Source organism: Gastrolobium bilobum, unplaced genomic scaffold (genome assembly GCF_033153095.1).
Source record: "Gastrolobium bilobum isolate Gb01-03AN ecotype WA unplaced genomic scaffold, APGP_CSIRO_Gbil_v1 utg2361, whole genome shotgun sequence".
Taxonomy (NCBI): domain Eukaryota; kingdom Viridiplantae; phylum Streptophyta; class Magnoliopsida; order Fabales; family Fabaceae; genus Gastrolobium; species Gastrolobium bilobum.
The window spans coordinates 40,482-58,196 of record NW_026898473.1 but is presented as its reverse complement, the minus strand read 5'-3'; the positions used below and the strand labels follow the sequence as shown (position 1 = coordinate 58,196).

Here is a 17,715-nt window from a genome sequence, read left to right as displayed (position 1 = left end):
AGAGAGAAAGAGAGAAAGGGAATAGACAAGAAAGTCAATCCCTCACGGAGGGTGATATCTCTCTACTACCATATTAAAATTATAAAAAAGCGTAAGGAAAGACGACTAAGGATTTCTCTCGTTAGGCTCTAGATACCATGTAAAATAACAAGAGATAAGAGGAACATTGAAATAAATCTATATATTGAATTGATTCAGGAGAGTACAATATATAAAGAAACACTAATGAGCTTAGCCCATACCTAACCTAAATCCTAATGAAATAAGAAAATAGATCTTGACGAATAATAAAGATATTCTAAAGATATTATTTCCAACAAAAAGCTATATGTTAAAGTGAAGAAAAAAAAAATCATTTTTAAGTAAAAGGGAGTACCGAGTTTGGTACTCCAGATATATACAAGAAATTTCGCTCGCAACACTTCCAATATTGCGCCATATGGCATAATCTTATCCAACAAATTCTCACATCCCTTCCTATAAATACCATTAAGCCAACCATTCTCACTTGCACCTGTCATTTTCCTCATTCTTCCCAACTCATATCCAATTTTCCTCTTTCTCTCAAAATCATTAAAGCTTTTCCAAATTTGTTTCTATACATTGTTTTTTAAATGAGTTTAGTGTTAGCGACTATATATTAGGATGGTAGAATATATGGAGGTGTTGCAAGATTGATGTTTGAAGGTTCGACCAATGTAATACGGATATAATGTCGCATCACCTTAGATTGTTTGAAGAAAAAAATTACTGATGAGTTGAGGCTCTGTGAAAACTAGTCTGTTTCTTAATTCACCAACTACTTTCGAACATTTGAAAAATTTACTGCATTGGAATTTGCCAATAACGATGATGTTGAGTTGGCGTTTAATGCGTTTCAACAACACTCTGTGACGACAGTGCTTGAGTTTTATGCTGACATTGTCTACATGTAGCTCGTCAATCTTGTACTCCATTATGGGGTGTTAGTCAACACATACTTATATTGATTGGGATTACCTCGATCAAGAGAGGGATGATTTTGCTAGGGGAGGATGGTTCTTAGCAGTTAAAGGACGAATTATTTGTTAGTTAAGAATTTGATTATAAGGAAGTAGTGCAAATAACAATCAAGCCATATTGCATGAAAGTATATCAGATTGCTTTCATATAGGAAAATAAGAAGAATAAATTGCATATAAAATGCGTAAACCATGTGGATGGCTATCCATGGAGGGTGAGAGCATTGTTACCAATGTATCGAGATAAATGGATTATTACTAAATGGGGAGACAGACACAGTTGTGTCATCCATTATCTCTCGCAAGACCATAGATAAGTTGACTCAAACTTCATATGTTCATGCATACTAGGTATGTATGACAATTTGTTATTTAAACACTTTTAAGAAATTATTATTTAGAGTAAATACCCTTTTTGGTCCTCAGCAAATTTCACGATGCCTGTTTTAGTCCCTAGCAAATAAAAAGGCCCATCGTGGTCCCTAAGAAATTCAAAATAGACCAATTTAGTTGAAATCGTGGTCCCTCACAAATTCAAAAAAGACCTATATTAGTCCCTAAAAGGACTAAAATGAGTCCATTTTGAATTTCTTAGGGACCACAATGGGCCTTTTTATTTGCTAGGGATTAAAGCGGGTATCGTGAAATTCGCTGAGGACCGAAAATGGTATTTACTCTATTATTTACTATACTGGTTTGATAAATTAGGTGTTTTGTTTAAGTAAGTTGACATTTGTATCTCATAATTATGTAGGGCATGAAGCATGTGGATCTGTCAATCAGTATTGCGCTCATACATGAGAGGATTTCAGGAGAACAAGGATTCAAAGTGTCTTATCAGAAAGCTTGGAAAGCCAAGTAGAAAGCCATAGTGTAGTTGTTTGGTAATTTGGAGAAGTCATATGACTATTTAGAAAGATGATTAAAGTACATGGTTCTATTTGCTCAAGGTTCTGTATACGAGCTCGAGAAACTTCCTTATGTTGTGGATGGCAAGGTGGACGACATTTGTGAGATGTTCCGTTGCTTTTTTGGATCTTCAAGCAATATGGTGAAACCTTTAAGTCTTACCTTGCAAAGTTAATTAGGTGCTGCACTTCCTTCGATTGCTTGGGGTTTCGTGGAATGAATTGTTGCATCACCCGATCAGGCTGATAGAACTCAAATGATTTAAAAGCAAATCATTGTCATAATAGCCCTCTAGCAAAGACTAATATCCTAGATATGAGGTGGCAAGTCTACATCAATAAGCAAAAAATTGTAAAATGAATTATCACATATTTTAATGCATCTTTGTGTTATCCTATATCAAAATAAAAAAAATTAGGAGGGGTTTAATGCTTTAATCCTGGACCTGTCTCGAGTCAGACTAGTTGCGAAGTAATGAACCGATTGGAATATTTCCAAAAAAAATAAAATAAAAAACATTTAGCATTACCTAATTCTTGTGCATCGTGTCAAATCTCTCTCTATACCATGGTAGATCATGCAATGTTATTGTAAAGAACCAATTCAACACAAAAACTTAAGTTGTTGAGTGAAGACCATCAATGGTTTATATATTTTTCTAACATGAGAACCCACTGAGCATGAATGGTGGATAATGCACAGACCCACTTACTTGTGCTAATAAATTTCACAAAAGAAAGTGGGTGGCGGTGAGGATCGTGTTAGAAGACAAGCCTATCTTTAGTTTAGTCCCCACCATCTTAGTTGTTATTGGAATCTTGGAAAGTAAAAGCTCCGCTACAATTATTCATTGGAAGACAAATTGGAAAGTTAAAGCTCCACGACAATATGTGCACCTATTATTTAGCTAAGTGGAGAAATAATTTGGATTGTGTAGCTAGCAAAAAAGGAAAGAGCGTGGGCTGTTGAGCTTAATCATATACGCAGTGTGCTGTACTTTTTTGTATTTTGTTGAACGTGGATCAAGTTGAGTTGTAAAGCAAGGAGGGTACTAGCGTTATGTAATAATTAGAAAGCAAGGTGGGGACGGTTGGTAATGAAGCTAGCCTATAGATATAGATGTTTTAAGCTATTGTAAAGCGTGTAGTAATTGAGAAAAGAAAGAAATAGAGTGTCGAAGAACCAAATGTGAAAAGAAGAAAAATAGAGAGTTCTGTTTGAGATTTGTAAGAAATTTTTGTGAGAAATTTTAAATTGAGCATGTTGCTATATTTTATCCTATAGTGAAATTTTTATAAAAGAGTTTCTTCTCCATTCTTCATCATCTTTTTTAAATTTCCAACAAGTAGTATCAGAGCCACGATCGATCAAAGATGACAAAGATGTTTCAACCTCAAATTACAAAATTGACAAAGTCAAATTATGGAAACTAAAGCACTCGCATGAAGATGCTCTTAGGTTCACAAGATGTCTGGGAGCTTGTCGAAACCGGATAGTCGAAGCCTATAAATGCAGCTGCTGAAGCAGCTATGACAGTTACACAAAGAAGGACATTTAAAGAATCACGAAAGAAGGATAAGAAGGCTTCATTTTTAATTTTTCAAGGTGTTGATGAATCAACCTTTGAAAAAATATCTGATGCAAAGTCATCAAATGAAGCATGGGAGATCTTGCAGAAATCCTACCAAGGAGTTGACAAAGCCAAAAAAGTCCAATCACTTAGAGCCGAGTTTGAGAACTTGAAGATGCAAAGTGGAGAACCAGTCACAGATTATGTCTCACGAGTGCAAAAGGTGGCCAAGGAGATGAAAAGAAATGGAGAAGGTACTACACTCATTATCAAGAAGATTTGATTATATTGTCACTGCCATTGAAGAAGCCAAATACTGGTCAGTTATCTCTATTGAGGAGCTTGTGGGTTCTCTTCAAGCTCACGAGCAAAGAATGATGTTGAATGAAGGCTTTAGCAGTTTGGAGCAAGCTATGCAAACCAAGTTGTGTCTTGATGGAAAACAAGCCAGGAGAAGCTTTGTACCTATTAGAGGAAATTGTAGAGGATTTAGAGGAGGCTTCAATACCCGAGGAGGATTTAACATTCGAGGTGATCATGGTGGATATGACCAAACAAATAAAGATTTCAGACCGATACAACAATATATGGACGTGGTCAAGGAGCATATAATAGTGGTCGAGGACGTGGTTTCATGACCCAAGGAGGAGGTTGATTTCAACAAAGAGGTGACAAATCTCACTTGCAGTGTTATAATTGTAACAGATATGGTAATCTCAACTATGAATGTAGAGATGCTGCTAAAGTTGCAGAGAAAAGTAATTATACCAGAAATGACAAAAAAGCTGATGAACCGGCCATGTTGTTCACTTACAAAGGCAATGAAGATATTAGCAAGGATGTCTGGTACCTTGACATATGAGCAAACAATCATATGTGTGGCAAAAAGGAGTTATTCACGAAGCTAAATGAAGAAGTTCAAGGAGAAGTCACTTTTAGAGATCTATCAAAAGTTTAAGTCGAAGGCAAAGGAAAAATTATGATTTTCATAAAAAAATGAGGTAAGGCATATATCTCAGATGTCTATTATATTCCACCTTTGCAAAACAATCTTTTCAGTATTGGCCAGCTTCTAGAGAAAGGATATGATATACACTTGAAAAATAACTCTCTTATCATAAGAAATCAAAAGGGAGAGTTGATTGCGAAAGTTGATATGACAAGAAATTGCCTCTTCAAGCTGAATATCCAGTCGCAAGCAATAAGATGCATGAAGTCATTCATAAAAGATAGTTCATGGTTGTGGCACCTCATATTTGGTCATCTTGGATTTGCTAGCTTGAATCTGTTGTCAAAGGCAAAGATGGTAAGCAGATTACCACAAATAAATCATCCAGATCAATTGTATGAAAGCTGCATGAAAGGAAAGCAGCACATACAAAGTTTTGAAGTTGGAAAATCATGGAGAGCTAGAAGACCATTGCACCTAGTTCACTCAGATATTGGTGGTCCATTTGACATTCCATAACTTGGAGGAAACATGTATTATATAACTTTTATTGGTGATTTTAGCAGAAAAGCCTGGGTGTATAATCAAAGAAAAATCACAATCTCTTGATAAATTCAAAGAATTTAAAGAAATGGCGGAAAAGCAAAGTGGTCAATATCTGAAGACGCTTAGAATAGATATAGGAGGTCATATTACTTCAAAATTGTTTGATGAATTTTGCAGACAACATGGAATAATTCATCAATTGACAGCTGCCTACACTCCACAACAAAATGGCATTGTAGAAAGAAAGATCGTACAATTCTTTATATGGCGAGTAGCATGCTAAAGGAAAAGCAATCACCAAGAACATTTTGGGCTTAAGATGTTCAATGTGCTGCCTATTTACTAAACCGGTGCCCAACAAAAAGCGGACAGTTCAAGACTCCAAATGAAGCATGAAGTGGCAAGAAACCACAAGTAAGCCATCTAAGAATTTTTGGTTGCATAGCATATTCCCATATTTCAGATCAAAGGAGAAAGAAGCTAGATGATAATGGGGAGAAATGCATTTTCACTGGCTACGACCTTAGAATAAAGCATACAGACTCTACAATCCTCTAACCAAAAAGGTGATCATTTCACGAGATGTAGAGTTTGATGAAGCATATTACTGGAGATGGAGTGATGAACAAAAGAAGGTGGAAGACCTATTTTTTAAAGATGATGATGACTCAAAGGAGAAAATAGATGATGAAGGAAATGATCAAACTCCTCCACCAAGTCCTATTCCAATAACTCCAACAACTACACCATCAACATCAAGAAACAGTAGCAACAACAACAATTCAAGGGGAGCACCAGCAAAGATGAGCAGCTTAAGTGATATCTATGATGCTACAGATCTGGTACAAACTACACATGATTATTCATTATTTTGTTTAATGGCTGAATTTGATCTAGTGACATATGAAGAAGCGGTAGAAGATAAAAAGTGAAAGAAAGCCATGAATGATGAAATTGCTGCAATCAAAAGAAATGACACATGGGAGCTCACAACCATGCCTAAAGGTCATAAGCCAATTGGTGTAAAATATGTGTACAAGACAAATATCAATCAAGAAGGGAAGGTGGAGAAGTACAAGGCAATATTGGTGGCTAAAGGTTACAAATAGAAATATGGAGTTGATTATGAAGAGGTGTTGGCACCAGTTGCAAAGATTGACACTATCAGACTTCTTACAGTAGTTGCAGCACAAAAGCAAATAGAAGATATATCAGATAGATATAAAGTCAGCTTTCCTCAATGGTTACTTGGAAGAAAAAGTCTACATTGAGAAACCATCAGGATATGTTATAAAGGGAGAAGAAGATAAAGTTTATCAGTTGAAGAAGACACTATATGGATTGAAGCAAGTTCCGAGAGCCTGGAACACAAGAATAAATGAGTACTTTCAGAAAAGTGGTTTTGTGAAGAGCCCATATGAGCATGCTTTGTACACACAGAAAAATGAAGATGGAGATATAATGATTGTGTGTGTGGATGATATGATCTTTACCGGAAACAATCCACGTATGTTTTATGATTTCAGTAAAGCAATGACTAAAGAGTTTGAAATGACAGATATTGGAGAAATATCTTACTTTCTTGGAGTAGAGGTGAAGCAAATGGAAGAAGGAATTTTTATGTCACAAAAGAAATATGCAAAAGAAATTTTGAGTAAGTTCAGAATGAAAGATTGCAAGTCGGCCTCCACACCAATAGAAGCAGGAATGAAGTTGAAAGCTGATTCAGATAAGGAGCCAATAAATCCTACACTTTTCAAGCGCCTGGTCGGAAGCTTAAGGTATTTAAATTTTACTCTACCAGATAATATGTTTGTAGTTGGCTTAGTTAGCAGATATATGGAGCAACCAAGACAAGATCATTCAGTGCAACTAAGAGAATTTCGAGATACATCAAAGGAACTATTCATCATAGATTGCTGTTTACACACCCTGAAGATTCAAAGTTAGTTGGCTATTTAGATAGTGATATGGTGGAGACACAGATGATCGGAAAAGAAAATCAGGATACACATTTCACTTTGGCTCAACAATATTTTCATGGTCATCCAAGAAACAACAAACTATTGCTCTTTCATCATGTGAAGCAGAATATATAGTCGCAGCAGCATGCACATGTCAAACAATATAGTTGAAGAATATTTTGAATGAGTTGCATCAAGAGCAAGAAGATCCAATCGCTATACATGTAGACAACAAGTCAACAATATCACCTACAAAGAATCCAGGCTCTCACAGCCGCAGCAAGCATATTGAAACAAAGTATCACTTTCTTCGGAAGCAAGTTAAAAACAAAGTTGTGGAATTAATCTATTGCAGAACTGAAGAGAAACTTGCAGATATGTTTACAAAGCCATTAAAGAACGGATGTGTTCCACAAACTCAAAGATATGATTGGTATGTAGTCGAGTTTGGAGGGGAGTGTTAGAAGACAAAACTAACTTTGGTTTAGCCCCCATCGACTTAGCTGTTACTGGAATCTTGGAAAGTAGAAGCTTCACTACAATTATTCATTGGAAGACAGATTGGAAAGTTAAAGCTCCACGATAATATATGCACCTATTATTTAGCTAAGTGGAGAAATAATTTGGATTGTGTAGTTAGCAAAAAAGGAAAAAATGTGGGCTATTGAGCTTAACCATATATGTTGTGTGCTGTACTTTTTTGTATTTTGTTGAACATGGATCAAGTTGAGTTGTAAAGCAAGGAGGGTACTAGCGTTATGTAATAATTAGAAAGCACGGTGGGGATGGTTGGTAACGAAGCTAGACTATATATATAGATGTGTTAAGCTATTGTAAAGCGTGTAGTAATTGAGAAAAGAAAGAAATAGAGTGCTGAAGCACCAAGTGTGAGAAGAATAAAAATAGTGTTCTATTTGAGATTTGTAAGAAAGTTTTATGAGAAATTTTAAATTGAGTGTGTTGCTGTATTTTATCCTTTAGTGAAATTTTAATAAAAGAGTTTCTTCTCCATTTTTCATAATCTCTATTAAATTTCCAACAGATTGAACCCGGGACACGAGGCTTTGATACCATGTAAAGAACCAATTCAACTCAAAAGCTTAAGCTTGTGAGTATGAACCTCTTTAATGGTTTATATTATATCTCTAACAATAGTCATGTGCTCGCGCCACCTGCCAAGTATGATTTTAGGTCAAGGGATGTTAATATATAAATGGAAGAAGACATTAAGTCAAAATAACACACCTTAAACCCATGGGTTTAATATCATCAAACTTTGGAAAATCTAGGATTTCGTGGGTGCAAAGGTGATGAATTTGGACCAAGCCCACATCTGCAGGACTACGAATGACTGGATATTCCAGCTCGGACTGGTGTGGTAGCAACACATAACTTGAGATAAAAAATGCAAGTACCACAGATCCGCAACTACATTCTCCACATTCATCCAAATTAACTAAATGGGATAGGTACCGAATATGTACCTGGCTTCTTGAATGACTTGGAAGTAAGACGTCATCGATAAGAATCATTATATATATGCGTGTAAAACATATAAGTTATTGTTCATCATGAACAAACTCCTCCACATTCCAAAATGTGGATTCAGCTAGGAATTCTTTAGACAAGCACCCTTCATGTCAAATCTAGAAGGGGTTAGGTCCAAAAGCTAATGTAACATATTGCACAAATCTTGCGTCTCGAACCCTTCAATTACTAGTTTACCCTCTGTAAGCAAACCAGTAAGTAAATATCTTCTTTAGCAAGATACTGACCTTTCCCTCGGGTATACAAAATGTGAGTCTCTTGTCTCCACCGCTACACCAAAGTTGTAATTAGACAACTGTTAATTTGAAAAAAAATATCAACAATATATTAATGTTTAAAAAATTAAACAAATTTTCAATCAAATTAAATTAATATGATACCTCTATACCACCCATCTTGGCCAATACACGAAAATTGGAACGATAAATATATGGGGCAATAGTGTCTAGGTCATTGTCGTATGCTAATCTCATACTTTTGATGGTCAGCCTCGTATAACCTGGCGTCCCATTCAAAACAGCCTCTAAACGATGTTTAAATTACATGTACAACACACAGTTGCGAAGCCTGCCCATTCATTAAGTTAGGGCCAACAAAAACTTAGGGGGAGCCTAACACTAAATTTTATCCAGAAATTTAGCCACGTTAAAATGTGGCTAATTTTTAAATTTTAGCCTGGGCTAAGGCACCACCTTGTCCCTAAGTGACTCCGTCACTAACAACACATTATCAGCCGTAGAACCAGGATGAAGATGCCTTTCCAGGGGATTATGATATGTCATATCTAATACAAATATTTACACAATAACAAACAAAATTAACATTAATTTAACAATTAATTCTCTTTTATAACAATTACATCACTAATAAAAAATATAATAATTTATGCTAACCTAAATTTTATATAATTAAATATATAGTCACTAAGTATGATTCAAAAATTATTGGAAATAATGATTAATAATTATTAATAGCTAACAATTAATAATTGATTATTCACTAATTTGTACTAATAACTAAAAATTATCATTACTAACAAATTAGATTAATTTAATAATTAAAATTTATTTCATAACTTATAAAACACTAATAAAAAGGTACACAATATAATAACAACCTAAATATCCTATAATTAAATTTAAAGTCAATAATAATGATTTAAAAATTACTACAATTATTAATTAATATCTAATTATTACTAACAACTAATGAATAAAATTCAATAACGACTAAATATTGTTCACCTATCATTCATTATTCATTAATTTTTTAATCACTAAAAAATTAACGGTAAAAAAATTAAAATATACAAATAATAATTAAGTTTCAATTTATAACTTATAAAATAATAGGAAAAAATTACAAAACAATGATAAAATATTATTTCATCACTAATTTCCAATCCTTAATAAGTATATTATCAATCAAAATAATTAAATAGATAGAATATTAACCTTGAAAGGAGAATGAGAAGAGTTAGAGTGAGAATAAAATGATTTAGAAGGGAAAATCACTACTACGAAAGTTGCGAATAGTGAGGAAAATTTGCGAGGGAAAAATTCTCTCGCAAACTGCGAGGGAATTTGCAAGGGAAAGACAATTGTGACGGAAAATAAGCAAAATTTCCGTCACTACAACACCATCCCAGAATACGTTGCAGTTTCGTTGCAAATTCGTCGCAATTTGCTAGGGAAACTAAATCCCTCGCAAAAATCATAAGTCTGTGACGGAAACTAGCAAGGGAAAATATTGGCAACAGAAGTTCCCTTGCAAAATGTAGGATAAAAAATTGCAACTGAAATTTCACACTTTCCCTCGCAATTTCCTGAGGGAGTATATTCCCTCACAAATTGTGAGGGAGGATATTCCCTCGCAAAATTCAAAAATAACATATAAATCAAATTTAAAAGGGACAAAGGGATAAATTTGGAAGGTGTCATTATAGATAGGAGAAGACTATATAGAAGAGATGCAATATGCGTATGATAAAAAGTCATTAAATGCGTCGCTGCATCCTTTTGTGGCAGACATTAAGTGTGTGTAGTGACAATGGTGCCTATGTGAGTTAATCTTAGGAGAGATAAGACTCTGTTGAAATTTAAGGTGTGTGTACAAATGAATGAAAAGTGAGAAGCAGAGAAAAATGTCTGAATGAGACACATTCCAGCCACCCTCGCCAACATCACTATACAAATAAATGTAAAGTGACACATGCTTCCGGTGCCACCAAAAAAGGCACTGGTCTTTGTAGTTAAGCTTTAACCACTTAATGAAAAGTCAAGTCCAGCCCAATAAAGAAAGCTAGGGTTCCAAGTTCAAGATGTTCAGCAGCCATTTTCCATGCGTGTGAATAGCATTTTGAAGACAAGGGAGAGTGAAAATCAGTCACTAAAATGAAAATAGAGAGATAACCATTTCAGAAACTTCACAGGAGTATTGAGGAAGGAGCAGTCTTTGATCATTCTACGATATCTCATTTATGTACCGTCTGATCAAGCTAAGATTTTGTTGGCATATTCCCGACTCATCATTCTTCATATCCGACGGTGGCTTTTATAGTTGGAGGTCTGTAGCATGACCAGAAATTCCAAACCAAAGTGGTTTGTATGTACGATTCTACTGTAGGCAACGATCTTGAGAGAAAGTTTTTTTTTTCTTAAGTTCACCGTTGGATCGTGCTGAAATACTTTAAGCAAGGGTTACACTCATTATACTTCATATCTAACAGTCAGTTTGTCGATTGGAGCTCTCAATAGGGACTTGTGCAATTGCAAACAGAGGATGTCAGTATTCCTGATCTGTATCGGGCAATGAGATACAAAGGGGAATATCTCTTTGCTCAACCGTTTGATTGTTCTCAAAATTAGTGAGTGTCCTCCTATCTTGTATTTAATTAATCTGACTGTTGCCATTTTGAAGTTGTTACTTTTGGTAGTTGGAATATATTTTGGACATAAGCTTGTTTATATGTATACCTCTTTAGTTTTTGGTACAACTACTTGTTGAGTTATTTATTTAATGTGACATTTGGGATTATGTTTGTCTCTCCATATTCTTCAATTGTTCACATCTCTCTGAGTCTGATAAAGAACATAATTTAGCACGTGCAATTGTATAAGTGTAAGTGACAAGTAGAGAGAAATGTCTTAAACAAACACGCTCCATACATCCTTATCGTCATCACTGTACAAACGAATGAAAAATGTCACTCATATATATATATATATATGAGACATGATATTCTTGCACCAGAGTAAGAGTTAGAAGTCTTTCACTCATTCTTGATTATTGATCCACTTGTATCTAATGGCTCACATTATTAAAAAACTATAGCCCTTAGATATAAGTGGGATCTATGGTAAATATTTAGAGTGTAACTTACAGTGGTATAAAATGGTCCTGACCCTATATATATATATATATATATATATATATATATATATATAGAGAGAGAGAGAGAGAGAGAGAGAGAGATAGGATATCCTTGCACTAGTGTAAGAATTAGAAGTCTTTCACTCAATCTTGATCATTGATCCACTTGTCTCAAATGACTCACATTACTAAAAAGAATAAAACTTAGACATAAAAAAAGGCCAAACATGTCTAAATAAAAAGAATAAACAGACCAAGGATTAAAAAAGTAGAAAAAAATAAAAGCAAATATATTGAAAATTCACTTATGTTATTTCTTTTTTATCTTATTTTATATCTTAATTTTTCTTCTATTTTTTTGTCTTCAATATATATTTTTTCATTTAGACCATTGTTATATTTTTTATTTTTAATCTTTTTTGTTAGTGCTGTGATTTTTAATATACTTGATCTTATTTTTTATGTATATATTTTTATTTAGATACATTTGATTTTTTTTTACTATTTTTCTTTTAGTCTTTTATTAAGTATTCAAATTTTTTATTTACCAAAAAAAAAGTATTCAAATTTTCTTAACATATGATTTTTTTTATCTCTTTATTTTCTTCTTCTAAGAATGTTAGAATAGTTATACTTAGTTAATTTTTTAATGGTGTTAAAGAGGGGGGTGGATGAAAAAAACCACAAGGGATTAAGTGATTAAAAAAAAAATAGAGCTGTAAGTAATTTAAAGTAATACCACAAGGGGATTTTTTGAACTTTTCCCAATAAATAAAGTTATATCTTATAATTCTTTTTCTCATTTTTTAACTTTTTGTGACTAGTTTTTTGCACATATATATAAATTTTGTCATATGATGATATTTTAATAAAATTATAAAACTCAATGTGTATTTTTAACTTTTTTTCATTACGTATAGTGTAACACCTCGTGTATACCCGGTTTGTTAACATGTCATCGTATTAAGCCACGCTTAATTTAAAATGCGAAATATTTTTATCTTTTCAATTATGACGTTATTATACTTAGCCAAGTTGATTACCTAATCATTTTCATAAAAAACATCGTCTGTATGTAAATTGCAAAAGACAATTAACTGAAATACCTCATAAATAAATAAGTGAGTATCTAAGTCACGGATCTACAACACATAGTGCGGACATAATCCTGATACAGTTATACAAATCGAATCTAAGAATATAAAGTCAAGTCAATGTGGCATGGACAATCCCCATGCTCACCAAATAAGGCCACAAGGCCCAACAACAGTCTCAAATCAATAACATAACATGAAGCTAAAAACATAATAGCAACAGGCATAATCCAGCATCCAACATAAGCAGCATATAAATCAGCTAAGCTCCGGCCTCCTGTCGCTAGAGGTCTCAACCCCCGCATTATCTGAACATGAAATATGTGCCCCAAACGTGGGGTGAGATCTTTAAACAGAAATCTCAGTAAGACAAGGGGTCCTCAAGGATCTTCCACCCCAAGCTCACTTACATGTGCAATATAAGTTCTAAAAGCAATAATTCAATATAAGTTCCAAAATCAGTGCAATGCAGCAGATAATCATGTCATGTGTGTTATAACTATTCTACTGATCAGAGAAGTGCAGGAATACGTCTATTACCCACACAGCACACGCTCATGCTATACCCGCCCCCAGGACCACCCCATGGCTTCCTGGCTAGGCGAAACACCACATACATATCATAAGCATTTTGCACTCCACAACTCCATAGCATTTCAATAAAACAGTATATGAAAACACATCATGCATATAAACCATACCCCCATGGGATATGGTGGAACAAACAATGGCTAAACCAAGGACACGAAAGCTTACCTTTCAAGCTAGCTATCCAAACCAAGAATCCAACCAAGCTCAAAGTCCACACACAGTACAATCACAATCTGTTTGGACCAATAATCACATCAATATTCATACTCAACAAACATATGACATAAAGACAACGCATTTCCTTTACGTTTTATGTCTTTAGGCTCCTCACAAAGCCACAAGCCCTAATCCCTTGATTCTAACTAAGATAAGTTATCACAGAAGTCCCACTTCATCAATCTAGGGTCCATAAACCCATAACTCAGTTCTGTATGAACAGTACCGTTACTGTTTACGCAAACCCAGAATATCCGGATATATGTCGGGGGCATATCCGGATATCAATATCCGGATATCACAGAGCCCATATCCGGATATCAATATCCGGATATCAGTATCTTGATATCAATATCAGGATATTAATATCCGGATATTTCGCGACATAATGCAGTTTCTGCATTTCACGAGATATCACTTCTAAGGTTCCATTTTTAACACTTCTAAACGTTAAAGCATGCATTTTTACTCTCTTTTAAGTTCATATACAGATTGGTTACTTGTTTAACCTATTAACATGCCAAGACTCAACCTTTACCCATTAAAACTCATGATCAAAGGTTGTACAACTTACCCAAGGCTCAAAACAGAGAAAAAGATGCTTTTGGAGCTCACAAACAACTCCTCAAGTCTGACTTCACAAGGTGCACAAAAATGGCACACAAAGATGGGTCTTTTCTTTACAAAGGAAGCTTCTTGGAGCTCCACAAGCCAAGAAGATAACCCCCACAATCCAACACAAGAACTCAGCCCCCTATAACTCCCAAAAACAGTGACCAAGGCTCAGCAACAAAGGCCTCTCACCCACTCAAGGTTGCTCACACCAAGTTATGTTGATCTACAGAAGAAACAATGATCAAAGGTGGTGACTTTGGTGAGAAATGGAGGAAGAAAGCCTTAGGACCAAGTGGTGAAGGAGGCAGCAGCCCAAGGCACAAAAACTCACGTTCAATGGGTTGAGTATCAGCCTAGGTTAATGTGCAAGGGTCCTTATATAGTCTATTTAATTTTAATCGCACTGTATTAGCGCTAATAGCTACGCTTAGCATTTTAAACCCAAACTTAGGATTCTGAACCTACTAATTTTTCTAAGATTTATCATATTTTTATTTTATTTTTCGCAACATCTTTCCGGTACGCGCTTTTCCATAGCCAACATCAGTTCTGGCACCAGTTCTCATTATTTTAACTTGAAACTTGTTTTACAAGTCCTATATATTATTCTAGTGACATATACACACTTTTCATAATTTTCTGGGATACTTCATCGGTACGCATTTATACCGAGTAGCAGAATCGGTATCTGTACTTTTGTCCGAAAAGAGACTTTCAGCATTATTAATCACTTACCATAATTATTTAAGCCATCTCATAATTATTAGGGTCAATTATGGAATTATTTTCTAATTTCACACAATTAATTAATTAATTTCCTTAATTAACGGTGCAGGTTCTTACATATAGTTTTTATAGGTAACTAATATATGGTTGAAAATCTGTGTAAAAGTTATAATTGTAAATATCTGTATATATGTGAATTATTGAATTAATAATTTCCATTTCCAATCTATATATCCGTGTAAAAGTTCCAATGGCTCAATGAAGTGTCTTAATAATATTTTTAATTGTATAAAGTTAGGTTAAACAAATTGGCTCTTCCCCTTTTCATTTTCACTTTCACTTTTCACCTCCTGCATTTCCCCCCTTGCATTTCTTCCCATTTCCCTCCATCCGTGTCTCTGCACCTTCAACCGCCGTTGCCCTCTTCGTCGTTTCTGTTGAAGGTTCGAGCATTATAAAGATTTCACCGTTGAAGTATTTTCTATCTTTACTTGTAGGTTAAAGGTTCGATATCTTTACTTGTAAGTTGATGTGAATCATGGTTGGTACTATCAGGTGATATCTGCTGGGCGAGCGAGTTAGGGCTTCTCTGTCTTCGTTGTGGTTGCGAGCCAAGAATCACATTCGACGATTTTCTTTTTTTTCCTTTCCAATCCCGCAACTGGTAAAGATTTCTCTCAACGATTTTGTTTCTTAACATTCATTTCTGAACCTGGTGCTTGTTCAGTGTCTCAATGCTGCCTATGCATTCATGCATGTTGATTTTATGCTTTGTTTTTGGTTCCAGAATTTGGAGATTCCACCTCTTTTTGAAGTGCTTTGCTCAACTAGTATGTTTGTGTTCTGTCATGCTCTTTCTTTCTTTTTCTTTTTCTCGTAAAAAGGAAAAAAATTAAATTTAGGTGTCTTACACAAATGATTATAGTTTATTGTTACTGTGTGTATTGAAACTTGACAGTGTGGTAAGGGAAATTAGTAATGGAGCACTCATATAACAATTGCATATAACAACTTCTGAATATTTTTTAGGCTTATTTGGCATACATAGAAGTATGGAACTGGTCAAAGGCGGTGGTTAAGCCCTAGAGCAGAGCTAATAGCAGTTTGATCATTTATTATTTGACGTTTGTTTTTCCTATTATGGTTTATGTCATGTTTTACATGTCCACATGTGTGTTGGTTTTTCTTTACTTGTAGGAAAATTATCAAAAACTTGAAGAGGAGAGGTCCGCACAGGCGGCGACAGACGGTCAATCCAGCTCCTCTTATTCCGATAATGGGAACATGTTGGTTATAGCTGCAGGTGGATTCAACAAGAAAGGAAGGGTGGTCGGGCTGGGAGGATATGCTAGCCGGCTGAAGCCTAGTAAGCGACCCTCTACCCAGGTTGACAGTGTTTCTGTAGGTAAACTCAATGCATAGTTAATTCTTTTATGTTTTCAATCTCTATTCTATTAATATTTTATTTTAAACATTTAACTTACTGTTTTATAATAATGTATTTGCAGATGAGCTTAGAAGGATAAGGGTGTCCCACTCCCAGATTCAGGAGCAATTGCATGCTGCGCCAGAGCAGCTAACTCAGCAAGCAGACTTTATAAAGCAGCAAGCTGACATTAAGAAACAAATGCAAGAACAACTCTGACTTCTAATGCAGGACAATGAATCCAACTGCAACAAGACGAAGGGACCAGCGCCGGATGATGACCCTGATGATGATGATGACTTTGCTAGGACTTTAGAACGACATACTAGTTGTTGTTTGTATGTCTTACTTTGTTTAGGACTTCAAAGACATATATATCAGATATTTTTTGTATGTTTTATTTTGTTTAGAACTTTTAGTTGTATTTTTTAGGATTGTTGTTGTTCACTTTTGTTGATATATCGTTTGATTTTAATTTAATTGTTTATCCAGTATTTTTTTGGATTTCTGTTGCTCAATTTATGTATTTATGTTCATTTGGAATCCGTATTGTTTACAGGAAAATTAATAAAAGTTTAATTAATTTTCTATTTTTTTTAATTCCAGAATCTGTGACAGAAATTTTCAAAATTCCTTGGCAAAATTCGTAGCCTATTGTGAGGGAAAAATAAAAATATTCCCTCGTAAGTTTTGCAACAGAAATTTAATACAGTCCCTCGCAAATTCAGCGATGGAAATTTAACATATTCCCTCGCAGATTTTGCGATGATAGTCACTAATTTGCAAGGAAATTATACCCAAAATTTCCGTCGCAATTTGCGACGGAAATACACTGTAGACGGATTTGTTGTTCGTGAGGGAAATTTACTTTTTTGCAAGGGAACGTTTCCGTAGCAATTTGCGAGGGAATTTTCATATGACAAATTTCCCTCGCGAATATCTTTGCGACCAGGGTTTTCGCGACGCATTGTGTTCCCTTGCAAATTCCGTCGCAGATCATTTTTGCGAGGGAATTTTCCTGTTTTGTGAAGGAATTTCTCCCTCGCTGATTGTGAATTTTCTAGTAGTGAATGAGAGAGTTTGGATGGTTAATGTAAGAGGAGAGCGAGGTGGGTAGGGTTGGGTTAAGGGATATTTATAAGAGGGAAGATCTGATTAGGTGGACAAAATTGTGTCACGTGGCACAAT

At 34.8% G+C, this 17,715-nt stretch overlaps 1 protein-coding gene across 1 annotated transcript; it reads left to right on the top strand.

The window, feature by feature from the left end:
- Positions 1-3,439: 3,439 nt before the first annotated feature.
- On the top strand, positions 3,440-4,948 carry LOC133316539 (uncharacterized). The gene is made up of 4 exons (XM_061518296.1): positions 3,440-3,734; positions 3,787-4,084; positions 4,186-4,326; positions 4,540-4,948. The coding sequence occupies exons 1-4, from the start codon at positions 3,440-3,442 to the stop codon at positions 4,946-4,948; spliced, it is 1,143 nt and encodes a 380-aa protein (XP_061374280.1).
- The last annotated feature ends 12,767 nt before the right edge of the window (positions 4,949-17,715 follow it).

What these genes read in the sequence shown, in the direction of transcription:
- LOC133316539 (XM_061518296.1), top strand. Translation starts at nt 3,440, where the DNA reads ATGACAGTTACACAAAGAAGGACATTTAAAGAATCACGAAAGAAGGAT. An exon ending in GATGAAAAGAAATGGAGAAG is followed by an intron (nt 3,735 to 3,786) that starts GTACTACACTCA and finishes CTGCCATTGAAG; the next exon opens with AAGCCAAATACTGGTCAGTT. An exon ending in GATATTAGCAAGGATGTCTG is followed by an intron (nt 4,327 to 4,539) that starts GTACCTTGACAT and finishes CAATCTTTTCAG; the next exon opens with TATTGGCCAGCTTCTAGAGA.